General features: G+C 37.1%; 1 protein-coding gene across 1 annotated transcript in view; it reads right to left on the reverse strand.

The window, feature by feature from the left end:
* Positions 1-13,694, reverse strand: part of CWF19L2 (CWF19 like cell cycle control factor 2) — a 117,791-nt gene that overhangs the window by 75,813 nt on the left and 28,284 nt on the right. The window contains exons 7-8 of the mRNA XM_066371591.1: positions 9,742-9,857; positions 8,692-9,344 (exon numbers count right to left, since the gene is read on the reverse strand). Coding sequence (XP_066227688.1) covers positions 8,692-9,344; positions 9,742-9,857 — 769 coding nt within the window. The remainder of the gene's footprint in view (positions 1-8,691; positions 9,345-9,741; positions 9,858-13,694) is intronic.

Here is a 13,694-nt window from a genome sequence, read left to right on the forward strand (position 1 = left end):
TATCAATATTGCCAGTTTTCCTAAATTTCTAGATTTCATCATACTCTACTGAAATTAACCTGAGTTTTCAACGTACATTCTGAGCAAGTAATAGCATATAAACAGGTCTCCAAATCAAAACTTTCCCTAACAACCACATATGGAAATTATTTTTAAATAATGAATTCCTTTGGACGAAAAAATGTACTTTAATAGACATCACTTAATTTGTTTTTTAAAAAGACATTATCTCTGCAGAAATTCTGTATGAATCATTTCTCCTCATACTGGTGAAAGGAAAGGTAATAATCTGGGGCTATGACTAAGAAACCTAAAATATTTCATGTAAAGCACCATTAGAAAATAACATATTTTTGTTCCCCTCAAGTTCTTTCAGTCTACATTTTAAAAACCAATTAAGACAAACAGTAGGGGTACTGCATTTGTGTAAGCAGGATAACTTGATTGCTTTTTATATGCTTCTGTGGATTGAGGTACTGCTTGTACCATTTGTTGTACTTTTTTATATGGAAAATAAATTTCAATCACTTTTTTAAATTAAATTCTGAGGTACAAGTCATTTTTATTGTATTGTAAATATAATTTATTTGAATTGCAGGCAACCCAATCATATTTCAATACAAATTTTGACTTACTAATCAACACAACATTCTTCAAGTTGCTTTCTTTCCCATGCAATTAATTTTCCAAAAGTCTCTGCTTTGAAAATGTACTATTCCTGCCCTTTATGTGGAAATTAAATTGTTATATGTATATATAATGTAAAACAAATTAAATAACAACAGTCATGACCTTTCTAAAAAGTATCAGTGAAATTATTCGCCCCTGAAGTCAGCTTGCATTAGGATCTGCCATAACTGCCCAACTTCCTAACTTCCTGCATGAGAAATTTCCTGGCTGCTTGTCTTTTTTATGCTTTTATTTACTGCCAAGTATTCAAATACCTGAATAGGGTTTCTTTTGTTTTCTTTCTACAAAGTTATGTCCTAGTTCATCCACTTTCAACACTAGCCAATTAAGATAATAAAAAATGGAGGAAAAATAAAATGAGCAAGGGGGTGGTGTAAGGTCAGTGGATAATGGGGGATGGTCACTTGGGGAACTCAGACCCGCACACTTTGGCTAGGACCGCTCACAACCAAGTGCACCAAAAGAAGCTTAGCAGGAACCCTTTGGAAAAAAGCGACCGTCTGCCAGCCAGTGAGATTTCACCACGTCATATTAGCTCCACTTCCCTAGAGGGACCCCTTTAAATATCTCCCACGCGGTTTAATCTGTGCAACTTCCCTGGCCTCCATATGGCCTCCATCTTTCTTTCTTCGGGGCCAGGGAAACTTGCCGGGCGGGATGCGCTCTGTACTCAATAAAGCCATTTATTATTCCACACTTTGTGGCTCCGAGCCCTCTTCCTTCCTTCTCGGTGGGGAAAAATACCTTACAGGTGGTTTCCCCAATATTTCTCTCCACCTTTCTCTGTTAATCCAGTAGATGCTTACTGTAATCCAGACACTAGTCCATATAGGATTTCTCATTCAATTAAGTTATTTAGAAAATAAGCCATCCTGCAAACAAGCTTATGTTTGACAGGATCACTGGAATGAAGGCTAAAAGGCATCCATCAATCCACCTCCTTTTGTGGGTCTGACTTTAGGAATGTTAGTAAACTACTATATCAAATATCAACAGACTTATGCTTGCTACAGATATGGGTCAAAATAAAAGTATAAATACCTAAAAACAAACTACTAAATTCTAAGAGTTCCTAATACAAACTTTTCATGAAGCCCTAAAAGCTTTTTCTTTATAATACCAATTATTACCTTGCATCACCCCTTTAAGAAATGGAAAATCTGTCTTAGTTTTATGAGAAAAGAAGTTCTGCAGCCAGATTCAAAGAGATTCAAATCTAGACTCTGTCACTTACTAGCTTTATGATCAGTCAAGTATGTTAACCTCTCAGAGGCTATGGAATCGAGAAAATGATTAATACCCTCACATTATTGGAATTAAATGCAATAATGTATAAAATTACAGTAATTGTAGTAATACAGTTACAGACATATAATAGCAGAAAAAAGGTGTAAAGTTATCTAAGTTCCAAGGGACATTTCTAATACAAAAATAACTTCCCCTCCAGACCTGATACTTTTCATCAAATTTGAATGAATAAAAGAAAAAAACAGTCCAAACAGAGCACCTAACCTGGTGCTCAAGAATGGTTAGTTCTCTTTGCCAATGAAAGCCAATCTCTGCAAAAACAGTTTAAGAAAGATTGTTTAGAGCAGGTAGGTATACAGATAAGAAGTAACCAAATTCTTTCAAGGGCCCAAAGAATTGAAAGCTTCATCACTGAGGCACGGATGCCCACTCAAGCTCCTCCTGTCCTCTAGGTTCCCTCCTCAGTCTTGACACTTGCCTCGCAGATACTGTATAGCCTCCAAACCAGAGTTATCAGCCTTAAATTTGCTCCATTTCCCAAACTAACCTATCACTATAGGATACTGTTCAACACATAAACATGATTCTGGGGCCATTTACAGGATAAACAAGACAGTATCTGTCATATGTACTTACCCATTTGCCTCCCACTCAATAGAGAGGCTAATATATGCTAAGCATTTGAACAGAATTTAAAGAATGCAAAGAAATAAACCCTTCTCTCAGGGAGCTAATGCATCGACACTCCAAACTACCATCTGCAGACGTTTAACTAGACCATGCTATCTCTCTCCACGTTTCTCCCTCCATGATTGTTGCCCTTCCCCACTTACTGCTTAAGGGACCATTCTTCAGGAGCTCACTACTTTTCCCTACACAACTTTCCTGGACTCTGTTCCACTAATGTTATCCCAAGAATTAATCACCCTTCTTGTATGTAAGTACTGTAACTGTTAAATTCCTATACTTACAAGTATCTTGGCATTTATTTGCCATATTTGTTCACATGTCTATATAACTGCCTCCTCAATGGTTTGAGTTCCTTGAAAGAGGGTACTATGTCGATTATTTTTATACCACCAGATGTAGGAATAGAAGCATCCAAAAATTATAAGATGAACAGCAGAAAGAATTTGTCAGTCATCTAATTTAAGCTTCAAGAGACATCTCTGATACAAAAATAACCTCCTTTACACCAGACACTTTTTCTCAAATCTGAATCAGTAAAAGAAAGTCGGTCTCTGAAACTTTCAGTTTCCAAGGATTAAAGTAAACATGATATGTACACTGGACTAAAAATTTTAAGATAATTCTGTTCCAAAGGTTAATATTTTTTGGTAAAAGCAAAATAAACTAATATCAGTAAGTCACAACAATGCGAGGACATTTCAAATTTGTGAGCTGTGTGTAAACCAAACTGTTACATCACTTTTATTTTCTGAAGCTACCAAACTCATTGTGGCCCATATTTAAACCAAAAGGAACACCAATAATCTAGGGATCGTGTGTTGAAAAACACTAAGCCCTCAAAATAGAATTCCCATAATTTTCCCATCACCCACAATCTGTGGCCACAATTTCCATTTCTTTAACACTACCACCCAAGGCTACTGTTCCCACTTTGTATGAGTGCACTGAATCCTACGCTCATCCACTCTGTTCTTGGGGTCTTGCTCGATTATTCCATCTATCATCTGTCCACGTTAGCTTCTTTTAAACATGATACTCTTTCCCATTAAAATATAAACATATACAAGTATCTGCACCATAAAAGAAAGAAAGTGAGGAAGCACTTCATTTAACTCGTGTCTCCCACATACACGTTCTATCTCTACCATCTCATAAGCCCATAATCATAACTTATTTGATGAAATCTGGCTTATAAATCCTCTTTTACAATGGTAATATTCTTGATTAAATTGCCAAAGACCTCTATTATTGTCTAACCAAAGATATATCTTTGTAATTTTACTTAACTCTTCCCTTTTTTTTTTTTTTTTTTTGGAGAAATGTTACTTTTTCTTCACTTCTCAGTATGCAAGCTTAAAAATTCAGTCAAGAGAGGAAAATGAAGATATGGTAAAGACCAAACAAAGCTCACAATTTTCAAGAATATAACTGGAAGCACAAGAAACCTTTAAAAGAGCAACACTCACTGTCATGAAACTCATATTCCACAACATTGGAGGGGGATATTTTCTAACAGGAATTAAGTTTTTATTAGCAGATGAATAGTAGATGGGGATAAATGAGATAATATACAAGCATTCTGAGGTCTGGCCACGTAGCTCACTTGTTTTAGAGTGCTGTCCCAACACGCCAAGGTTGCAGGTCAGATCCCTGGTCAGGGAACATATAAGAATCAACCAATGGCAGCATGAATAAGAGGAACAAAAAGTAGATGTTTCTCTCTCCGTCTCTGTCTGTCTCCTTTCTGTCTCCCTTACCTTTCTAAAAATCAATAAATAAAATTTTTAAAAGTAAAAAAATAGTCTAATGCTTTGTATTTTAAATGTTAATAGATACTTAACATGCTTGATAGGACAGTAATAGGCGTCAAATAAAGACATGAAATGAAAGTTGTTGGGCACACAATGACTAAAGAATACATTGTTGCATCTTGCTGAGACCAGAGCAACACAATGCTCTGCAAACAGCACAGAGCAGACCCTGGCTTTCCCTGAGCCTTACAAGGACAAGTAGATGCTCTGGGAGAGACATCACCACGACATCTGCAATTACATATCTACAAAACAAACAAACAAACAAAAAAAAACAAACAGAAACAAAAAACGAATGAACAAGACTTTTCTCATTTTCTAGGATTACTGCTGTACTTCAGAAGTCCTCTTTATAATTAATTTCTAAAAAGGAAATTCTATTTTCACATTAAAATGTATTCTCCTTAACACACACAAAGATACGCATACACACACTCTGTCTAAAAACATTTGAGGAATAAATAATTAAAAAGCTCTAGCCCAATGATATTTCTTAAACCTTGAGTATGTTAGCCCTGGCCGGTTGGCTCAGTGGTAGAGCGTCGGCCTGGCGTGCAGAAGTCCCGGGTTCCATTCCCGGCCAGGGAACATAGGAGAAGCGCCCATTTGCTTCTCCACCCCCAACCCCTCCTTCCTCTCTGTCTCTCTCTTCCTCTCCCGCAGCCGAGGCTCCATTGGAGCAAAGATGGCCCGGGCGCTGGGAATGGCTCCTTGGCCTCTGCCCCAGGCACTGGAGTGACTCTTGTCGCGACAGAGCAACCCCCCCCCCCACCGGAGGGGCAGAGCATCGCCCCCTGGTGGGCAGAGCATTGCCCCTGGTGGGCATGCCGGGTGGATCCCGGTCGGGCGCATGCGGGAGTCTGTCTGACTGTCTCTCCCCGTTTCCAACTTCAGAAAAATACAAAAAAAAAAACAAACAAAAAAAAACCTTTAGTATGTTATATTGCAATTACCGCATTTTCACTCCATAAGACGCAATTTTTTTTCTCCAAAAGTGAAGGGGAAAGTGCCCATGTGTCTTATAGAACGAAAAATACGGTATTTTATTAAATATTTAACACACCATTTGGTTCAGAATATTTTTTTTTTATTTTCCTCCTTAAAACCCTAGGTGTGTCTTATGGAGTGAAAAATACGGTATTCTTTGCTGACACAGCTCTCCTTCCTTTAATTATTCTTTTCCAACCATTTGTTCTCAAATTTTCTCTCCTAAGGATTTCACGACTATACTCAAAAATCTTTCAGAACCTGCCAATCTTCTCTTGTCCTTCTGGGCTACCAAAGCAAACTGCCTGAATGACATGCAGCCTGATCAGGTGGTGGTGCAGTGGATAGAGCGTCAACTTGAGACACTGAGGACCCAAGTTCAAAACCCAAGGTTGCTGGCTTAAGCATGAGCTCATCTGGCTTGAGAGCAGGCTCGCCAGCTTGAGCTTGAGGTTGCTGGCTTGAGCAAGGGGTCACTGCCTCGGCTGCAGCCCCCCGGTCAAGGCACATATGAAAAAGCAATCAATGAACAACTAAAGTACGGTTCTGAAACAAAAACTGATGCTCTCTCTCTTCCTGTCTATCCCTCTCTGTCCCTCTCTCTTGCTTAAAAAAAAAAATTAATGCAGCTAATAAAGCATACTGTCTTTTTTTTTTTTTTACAGAGACAGAAGGAGTCAGAGAGAGGGATAGATAGGGACAGACAGACAGGAAGGGAGAGAGATGAGAAGCATCAATCATCAGTTTTCACTGCAACACCTTAGTTGTTCATTAATTGCTTTCTCATATGTGCCTTGACCACGGGCCTTCAGCAGACCGAGTAACCCCTTGCTTGAGCCAGCGACCTTGGGTCCAAGCTGGTGAGCTTTGCTCAAACCAGATGACCTGGGGGCTCGAACCTGGGTCTTCCGCATCCAACGCTCTATCCACTGTGCCACCGCCTGGTCAGGCAGCATACTGTCTTTAAACCAAAAATATACAGGTTTTAGTGCGTACCTATATTGCAATATATCTATCGGAAGCTTACAATTTAAATGGCATCCAAATATGAAGCAATTAGAGAACCAGACAGAATACTAAGAGTATATAACTGTTGAAGATACTCTGCTTTGCTGTCACAGAAGTCAAGACCTACAGCTCACTCATCCAAATGCTAACCCAACCCTAATGATACCAGGAAATATAGCCTCATCTTTCTAGCTACTGGGGATTGGAAACAGTCCTCCCTCCTCAGTATCTGGAGCAAAGCCTAGACAGTTATATAGGTATACAAACAGCCTTAGACATTCTCTAATCCCTGCCATGTTATAAAGTCAATACAACTAGATTTCTTCTTTGGTTTCCTGGGAGCAAAGCCCTGACTTGAACCAGAGCCCATCTGACCAGGCCTCCTGGCAGGCCAGATTTTGCCAGCTTCCTCCCACTGAAAGTGACACACTGTTCTTTATAATTCACAGCTTCAGATGGAGTCATTAACAAAAGCAATTACCAGACTCATGACTGAACCACAATGCTATTGAATAAATTACACCTACTACTACCACTGAAATTCTATTATTTCCTAAAACCTCTAGCAAGTGTCCCATTCATTTGGTCATATTTTTAAACATATTTTAATGCTTATTCAAGTATAATTTAGTCATTTTCCCTTGGATTTTTTTTTGTATTCTATATATGGTTACCTCTTACAGACCTATCCCTATGGCTAAACCAAGTTTTCCTAGGTCTGATTTCATTCTACCTGTGTTTCCTATTCTACTAACCCAGCTCTACATAGAAGTGTTGTAAGTACAAGAATAATAAATCCATTAAGTACTACCTATTTCCCTAATCATTACAGATACCACCACCTCCCTACCTATATTTTGCTTTGAAAACTCTAACATTAGCTTTACAATCTGTCAACTATCGAAAGTGGAATCCATATTTCACTGTATGGACCTAACATTCCTTTTTCACGTCTTATTTGGGCTATGGCAACAGACTTTCCTTCAGTCTTCAAGACCTCTAGGAGGCATGCCATACATCTTTATTATATGTGGCTTAAGTGTCTGTTTGTCGCCGATAGCTTATTGGTTGCTTGCGTAACTGTACTAGCCAATGGGGTGAAGTTGCCACGGCTGAACACAAATTGAGCAGGTCAGGGGGAAGGTGAACATTTGTTTGCATTGGCAATCATCTGCTTTTGAAACAATTTAAGACTGAACGCAAATTGAGCGTGTCAGGGGGAAGGTGAACATTTGTTTGCATTGGCAATCATCTGTTTTACATAAAAACTACGTCTTAACATAATTTCTTTTAAGAATGCCTCCTAGAAAATACAGCACTGAAGAGGAGAGGAAAGGAGCTAAAGCTGCACAAAAACGGCTTTCTCGACAAAAAGAAACCACTGAGCAGAGAAAGACAAGGCTTGCTTCAGTCGCAGAGCAAATGCGTCTTTCTCGGCAAAATGAGACTGATGAGCATAGAGAAACAAGGCTTGCCTCAGATGCAAGACAAAAAAGCCTGTCTCGACAAAATGAGTCCCTTGAACAAAGGCAAGAGAGAAATGCAAAAAAACGACAGGGTAATGCTGACCGAAACGCAAAAAGCATTAAAACATATTTAAATCACCTTTATTTATTGAGCTAGCAGTGGCGCTTAAGAAATGTACCGCCAGTGGTTTCCTTCATTGCACTCTACTTTAAGCAATTAAGCAAGTAGAAGGGGGAAACCCTGTGGGGCACTAAGCAAAGGGGCGTCCTTGCCGCCTGCACTGGGTAATTCAGTTTGAATTAGCAGACACCTTTGCACAAATCATTTTAATTACAATTTATAATATCTAGAACAGTGGTCATTTCGTATGACCGCCGGGCTTTCTAGTACAACTATAATCATTCTTAACAACGAGTCATTTCCTTTAAAAGTAATATAATTTGGAAACTGTAACAAAATACACCAACATATTTCCTGTACTACATGTATTTAAAAGAATGATTAACTCAGTTTTTTTAGGTTGCAAAAAAGCAACAAATTTTGAGCAAATATAACTATTGAATTCTTCCAGCATTTTTTGTTAAATAAAACTGTGAAATAAAATACAATCCATAAAGTGAAACTACTGAATTGTTAAATGTGCATATCTTACCTCTTACACCAAATATAAGAAACAGGAGATCACAACTCACATCTAATAAATAACTGGTATTCTAAACACAATTCAGTTCTTTGAATCCTCTGGACCTTAATATTCATTTATCAGTTTAAAAAACAAACAACAAAATACCCAGCAAGTGAAGCCTGTGTGTTCTGTGGACGTTCTCTTTGCAGCAGGTCATCCCTCAAGCTTTCAAGCTGTGATTTTCCTCTCACATCTTCTGAAACGTGTCGACAGTCAGCACTGCGACTGGTTTCTGACAGCTCCAGGGCTGAATGTTTCCTCTCTCTTCCTCTCTCATCAGATCCACTCCCTGAGGATAAACTTTCTTTGCTGTTCTCTGTGGGTTTTTGAAAACCACGATGCACAGGACCCTGAGCAACGAGGGCTAAAGATGAACTAGATGGTTCAAAATTTCTACCCTTGTGATGGAATGGCAGTTCATCATCATCAGAGGGTCTTAAAAATTTAGGTCTCAAATTTCCAAAAGAAAACTCTGGATTTTGCTTTGGATTGGAGTCTCTTCCACAGATTTCTAAAGACCCAGATATATTATCTTTTTTATCACCACTAAACTTATCTTTATTGTTTGTAACATCTGTTGAACTATTTCTATCCCTTAAACTTTCACTATATTTTATCAAGTCTGGTTTCCTACTTTCTTGAGTTCTTTGTGCTTTTTCTGGATATGTTGGCTTCCTCCAACGTTCACGTCTACAGTCTTCTTTTGTGGAGGCAGCTTTTTCAGCTTCTTCTAATTTCGACTGAAATATTTCCATTGACTAAAAAGGAGAAAAATTAAACAAGATACGTAAAATGTTAAAAGGTTCAATGATTTGCATCCCATATGCAATGTGCCATGGTTATCTCCAGAGATGCACTATGAAGACTTTCCTGTGTTATTTATATTTTCCTCACAATGAGAAGATGTTATTTTTACATTAAATACACACTTAAATTTTAGGTACTTAAATTTTACATTCATTATATCACTAAAAATGTTACATAAGTTTACACAGTAATGAAAGCAGAAAATGGCTTCTACAGTACATAGATTTAAAATTTAATACCAAATTAATTCAAAAGTGTTTCATGGTACAAAACACTGACTAACTTAAACAACTTAATTTCCCACATAACTCTAAAAATAACATATATTTTCTTCATATGAATACTCACCCCATATCTTTCAGCTACAATGTCTTCAAAATTTCTGTTTTGTTTTTCAGCTTGTTCCTTCATTCTTTGATAAGACTTCCTTAGCCAGCTTAAGCCACCATCTTCTATTACTGAAACTAAATTTCAATATTAAATGTCAGTTATATGTTTCATGTGGTATGAAATTTATTGCGGTACAATATTTATTGCTTACAAAGTGACTTCTAAAGTATAAAATTAAATATTTTTCTCGAACATAAAAATCATAAGTGCATTTATAACTTAATATGTATCTGAGTGCCTATATATGCAAAGTACAGAGTTTTGTGACTATGAGGAAGGAAAAATAAAAGTATCCTCAAAAAACTGTAATCTAAAAGAATGAGGATAAAATGGGATAAGTATAACAATAAAGATAATATTAGCTAAATATTATAAAGAGATATAAAGAATTATAGACGACTTAGAAAAAGGAAGGATTATTTCTAAATGGAACACAAGGGAAATTTTCACAAACCAGCCTTAAAACAACAACAAAGGGTTGGATTTCTGCAAACAAAGGTAAGAGCAGGCAGGACATTCCCAGAAATCAACAAGGAATGCAGGTACACACACAGAAGGGAAAAAACTACCTCTAAAACAGCAGGGAAAAAAAAAAAGGAAATTATAGATGATAATATTTAAATGTATAATAAATCAAAATATCCTGCATTAGTCACAACTACCATGAAAATCTGAATGACTTCAAAAAACTTTAGCTGTTTATATTTCCTTCTATACACACATCACATTTTTTATATGCATTAAGGAGAAATCTAATCAAGTATTTAAGTCAAAACTCTGTCCCTGATTTTCCTTGTCTAAATACAGGACTACTTTATATCGCTCTAATTCTATAACCAATAAAAATGCACACACACAGACCCCACAAGACATGTACAAGAATCTTTATTAAAAATATGCAGTAATCCCAGCCTAGAAAAGAACTCAAATGTTTATCATTAGTCACATGGATATATATTATAAATTACAATATATTTCTAAGGTAGATTATTACAAGCAATGAGAATGAGTGACTACAACTATACAAACATGGATGAATCTGAAAACGTAGACAAAAGGCACAAGAAACAAGAGGGCACTGTGTACAATTCCAGGAAAAACTGATTTTTGGTGCAGCACACCACAATAGTGGTGACTCTTCTGGTTAGAGCACAGGGACTAGGACCAAGGAAACGGCCTTTGGGATGCTAATAATGTTCTGTTTCTCAAACTGCGCACTAGTAACACAGATGTTTTCACACTGTGTGATCAGTCTGTATACTTAGGAGTTGTGCACTCTTCTGTAAGTGTTAAACATCAATAGAAAAGTTAGTTAAAGAAAAAACCCATCATTCAACCCTCAAATTCTAGTCCCTCATGCTAATCTGAGCTTATCTTTACCATGTAATCTGTTCTAAGATTTCTAAGATAATGGGTCTCTCTTTACAGGTCTAAAATACCTAGATCTCTGGTTAACTCAATGATTCACTTTATTTTGCTCTTGCTCTTTTTTTTCCCTTATGTATATAGTCTATGAGCTCAAAATTAACAATGCAACTACTCAAGGAAATTAAGCCTAAATCAGCAATTTACACAGGGATAAGAGAAATCTCTTGTAATTAATACCAATGTTGATGCTCTAGCTATGTAATTAAATTGTTTATTCCGAAGATTTCTGAAACTGATAAAATACCGATGGGCACTGTAAAAATTTCCTGAACAATTACCAATATATTAACAGTTCAGAGAAAAAGAAATATCAGAGAAAAAGTAAGATTGCGTTTATTACTTTGTGTTGACAATTGTTATGAAAATCTAACAGGAATAAAAATTTTCAGTCAATTCAGTCATGAGTCAAATCCACTATGAGCCAAATATGCATTATATCATCCCCAGTCGATGAGATAATTTTAATAGTGATTAATCTGATGATTAGAGAAGGCAAAAATATATTTTTAATAGAAATCACCAAATTTAATATTTAAAAAGCAAATAAAAAATAACTAATATACAGCACCATATATCATGAAATTCAATCCAACAAATATTCAGTGAAATTTACTATGGATATGAAAACCTACTGCACACAGTGGGTAGTAAAAATATGAATAAGAGATTGACCGTGGTGCAGGGGATAGAGCATTATCTGGGACACAGAGGACCCAGGTTCAAAACCCCTAGGTCACCAGCTTGAGCAAGGGGCCGCTAGCTTGAGCGTGGGATCATAGACATGACCCCATGGTCACTGGCTCAAGCCCAAAGGTTCCTGGCTTGAAGCCCAAGGTCGCTGGCTTGAGCAAGGGGTCACTCGCTCTCCTGTAGGCCCCCGGTCAAGGCACAGATGAGAAAGCAATCAATGAACAACTAAGATGCTGCAACAAAGAATTGATGCTTCTCATCTCTCTCCCTTCCTGTCTGTTCCTACCTGTCCTTCTGACACTCAGTCAAAAAAAAAAAAAAAAATGAGTAAGATGTGGCCCCTGTCCTCTATGCTGAGATTAATCATCAAATAATTGTCAGAATTCACTGGTATGCAGCACTTATCATATACCTGTACCTAAAATTATTTTTTATAAGTCAAAAACTAAGAGACTAAAAATATGTATGCTTCCATCATAATTAAAAGTTATATTGTTGGAGACCGAATAAACTAAGTTAATCTGGGCTGCATTCGCCATTTTTCTCAGAAGACAGGATAATATAAACATAGCAATAAACTAAAAATCAGGAAACCTAGATTTTTAGTCTTGCTGCTGCTACTAACAAGTTTCAAGTTCTTATTGACATCTTCAATATAAGCCAGCTGACTTAAACCACCCTTGAAATTTCTTCCAGCTCAATGATTCTAAAAAAGAATATAAAAAATAGAGGAAATATCCATAGAAAGAACAAAAATATATCAGAAGAGTTTTGTAAGCAAGTTTCTGTAAGTTAGTTTTCTAACTACACAGTAAAAAACATAGTTTTTAAATGAAGACTCCAGAGCAACTACCCCGGACTAGAAATCAGAAAACCTGAGTCCTAGCAATACTCACAGTACTACCAATAAGTCACCTGGCCACTCTGAACCTTAGTTCCCTGAGCTAAAAAATTAAGCATCTACTTTGCTTTCTTCTTGTGGTAGCTATGAAAATAAGTTGATATGCAAATGTGCCATGTAAACTTTAAAGCGTAGAAGTATTCCCATTACTAAAGTATGATTAAAAATAATTTTGTATTGATGCTGAAAAGTTTACTTTCCACTTAATTTTGTCTTAAAGAAAAATCTAGATTAATAAATTATTAAAAATATGGCGCTTCAATCATTACTAAAAACCTACTGTTAAAATATTCCCAAGAGTGACATCAGAGAAATGGTGGTATGAGAGATCTCCCCTGGAAATTTCAACAAATTGAACTATATAATGCAGAGAAGGAACCCAGCTAGGCTGCAGGTGCACCTGAAAAATCCACACACCCAATGGACTAAAGGTTTGACCGGGTAAAAAGAGGGGTGGAAGACAGGACTCACTCCCAGAGTGAGGGGGGAAGGGCTCAAAGGGCTAAGTTAGTTTGAAAAGTAACAAATCACAGCTCTGCAGCCCTTTTATCAGCTCTTTGAAGTAACTTGCAACATAAGCAAGGAAAACGAGATATGTGAATAGTCAAGGACAAATGGTCTAAACCTCCTCTCACACCTTCCCCTCCCGGAGACACAAAAGTCACATAGGTCTGCAGACAAAGAAGTCAAAGAAATCAGGCCCCTTTCACGTGACAGCTAAAGCTGTAAAGGTATATAAGACTAAGAAAAGCTAACTTTAGGAAGCTCATGTTGTGATGCCTAGTAGGCCATGCTGCTCCACCAGCTAATAATAAATCCTCTTCCTCCAGAACGCTGTCTGAGCATCTTTGCTCTCTGGGAGTCATTTCTTTTGTTCCTGCAACAAAGTTTC

The sequence above is a fragment of the Saccopteryx leptura genome, chromosome 1 (assembly GCF_036850995.1).
Source record: "Saccopteryx leptura isolate mSacLep1 chromosome 1, mSacLep1_pri_phased_curated, whole genome shotgun sequence".
NCBI classification, from domain to species: domain Eukaryota; kingdom Metazoa; phylum Chordata; class Mammalia; order Chiroptera; family Emballonuridae; genus Saccopteryx; species Saccopteryx leptura.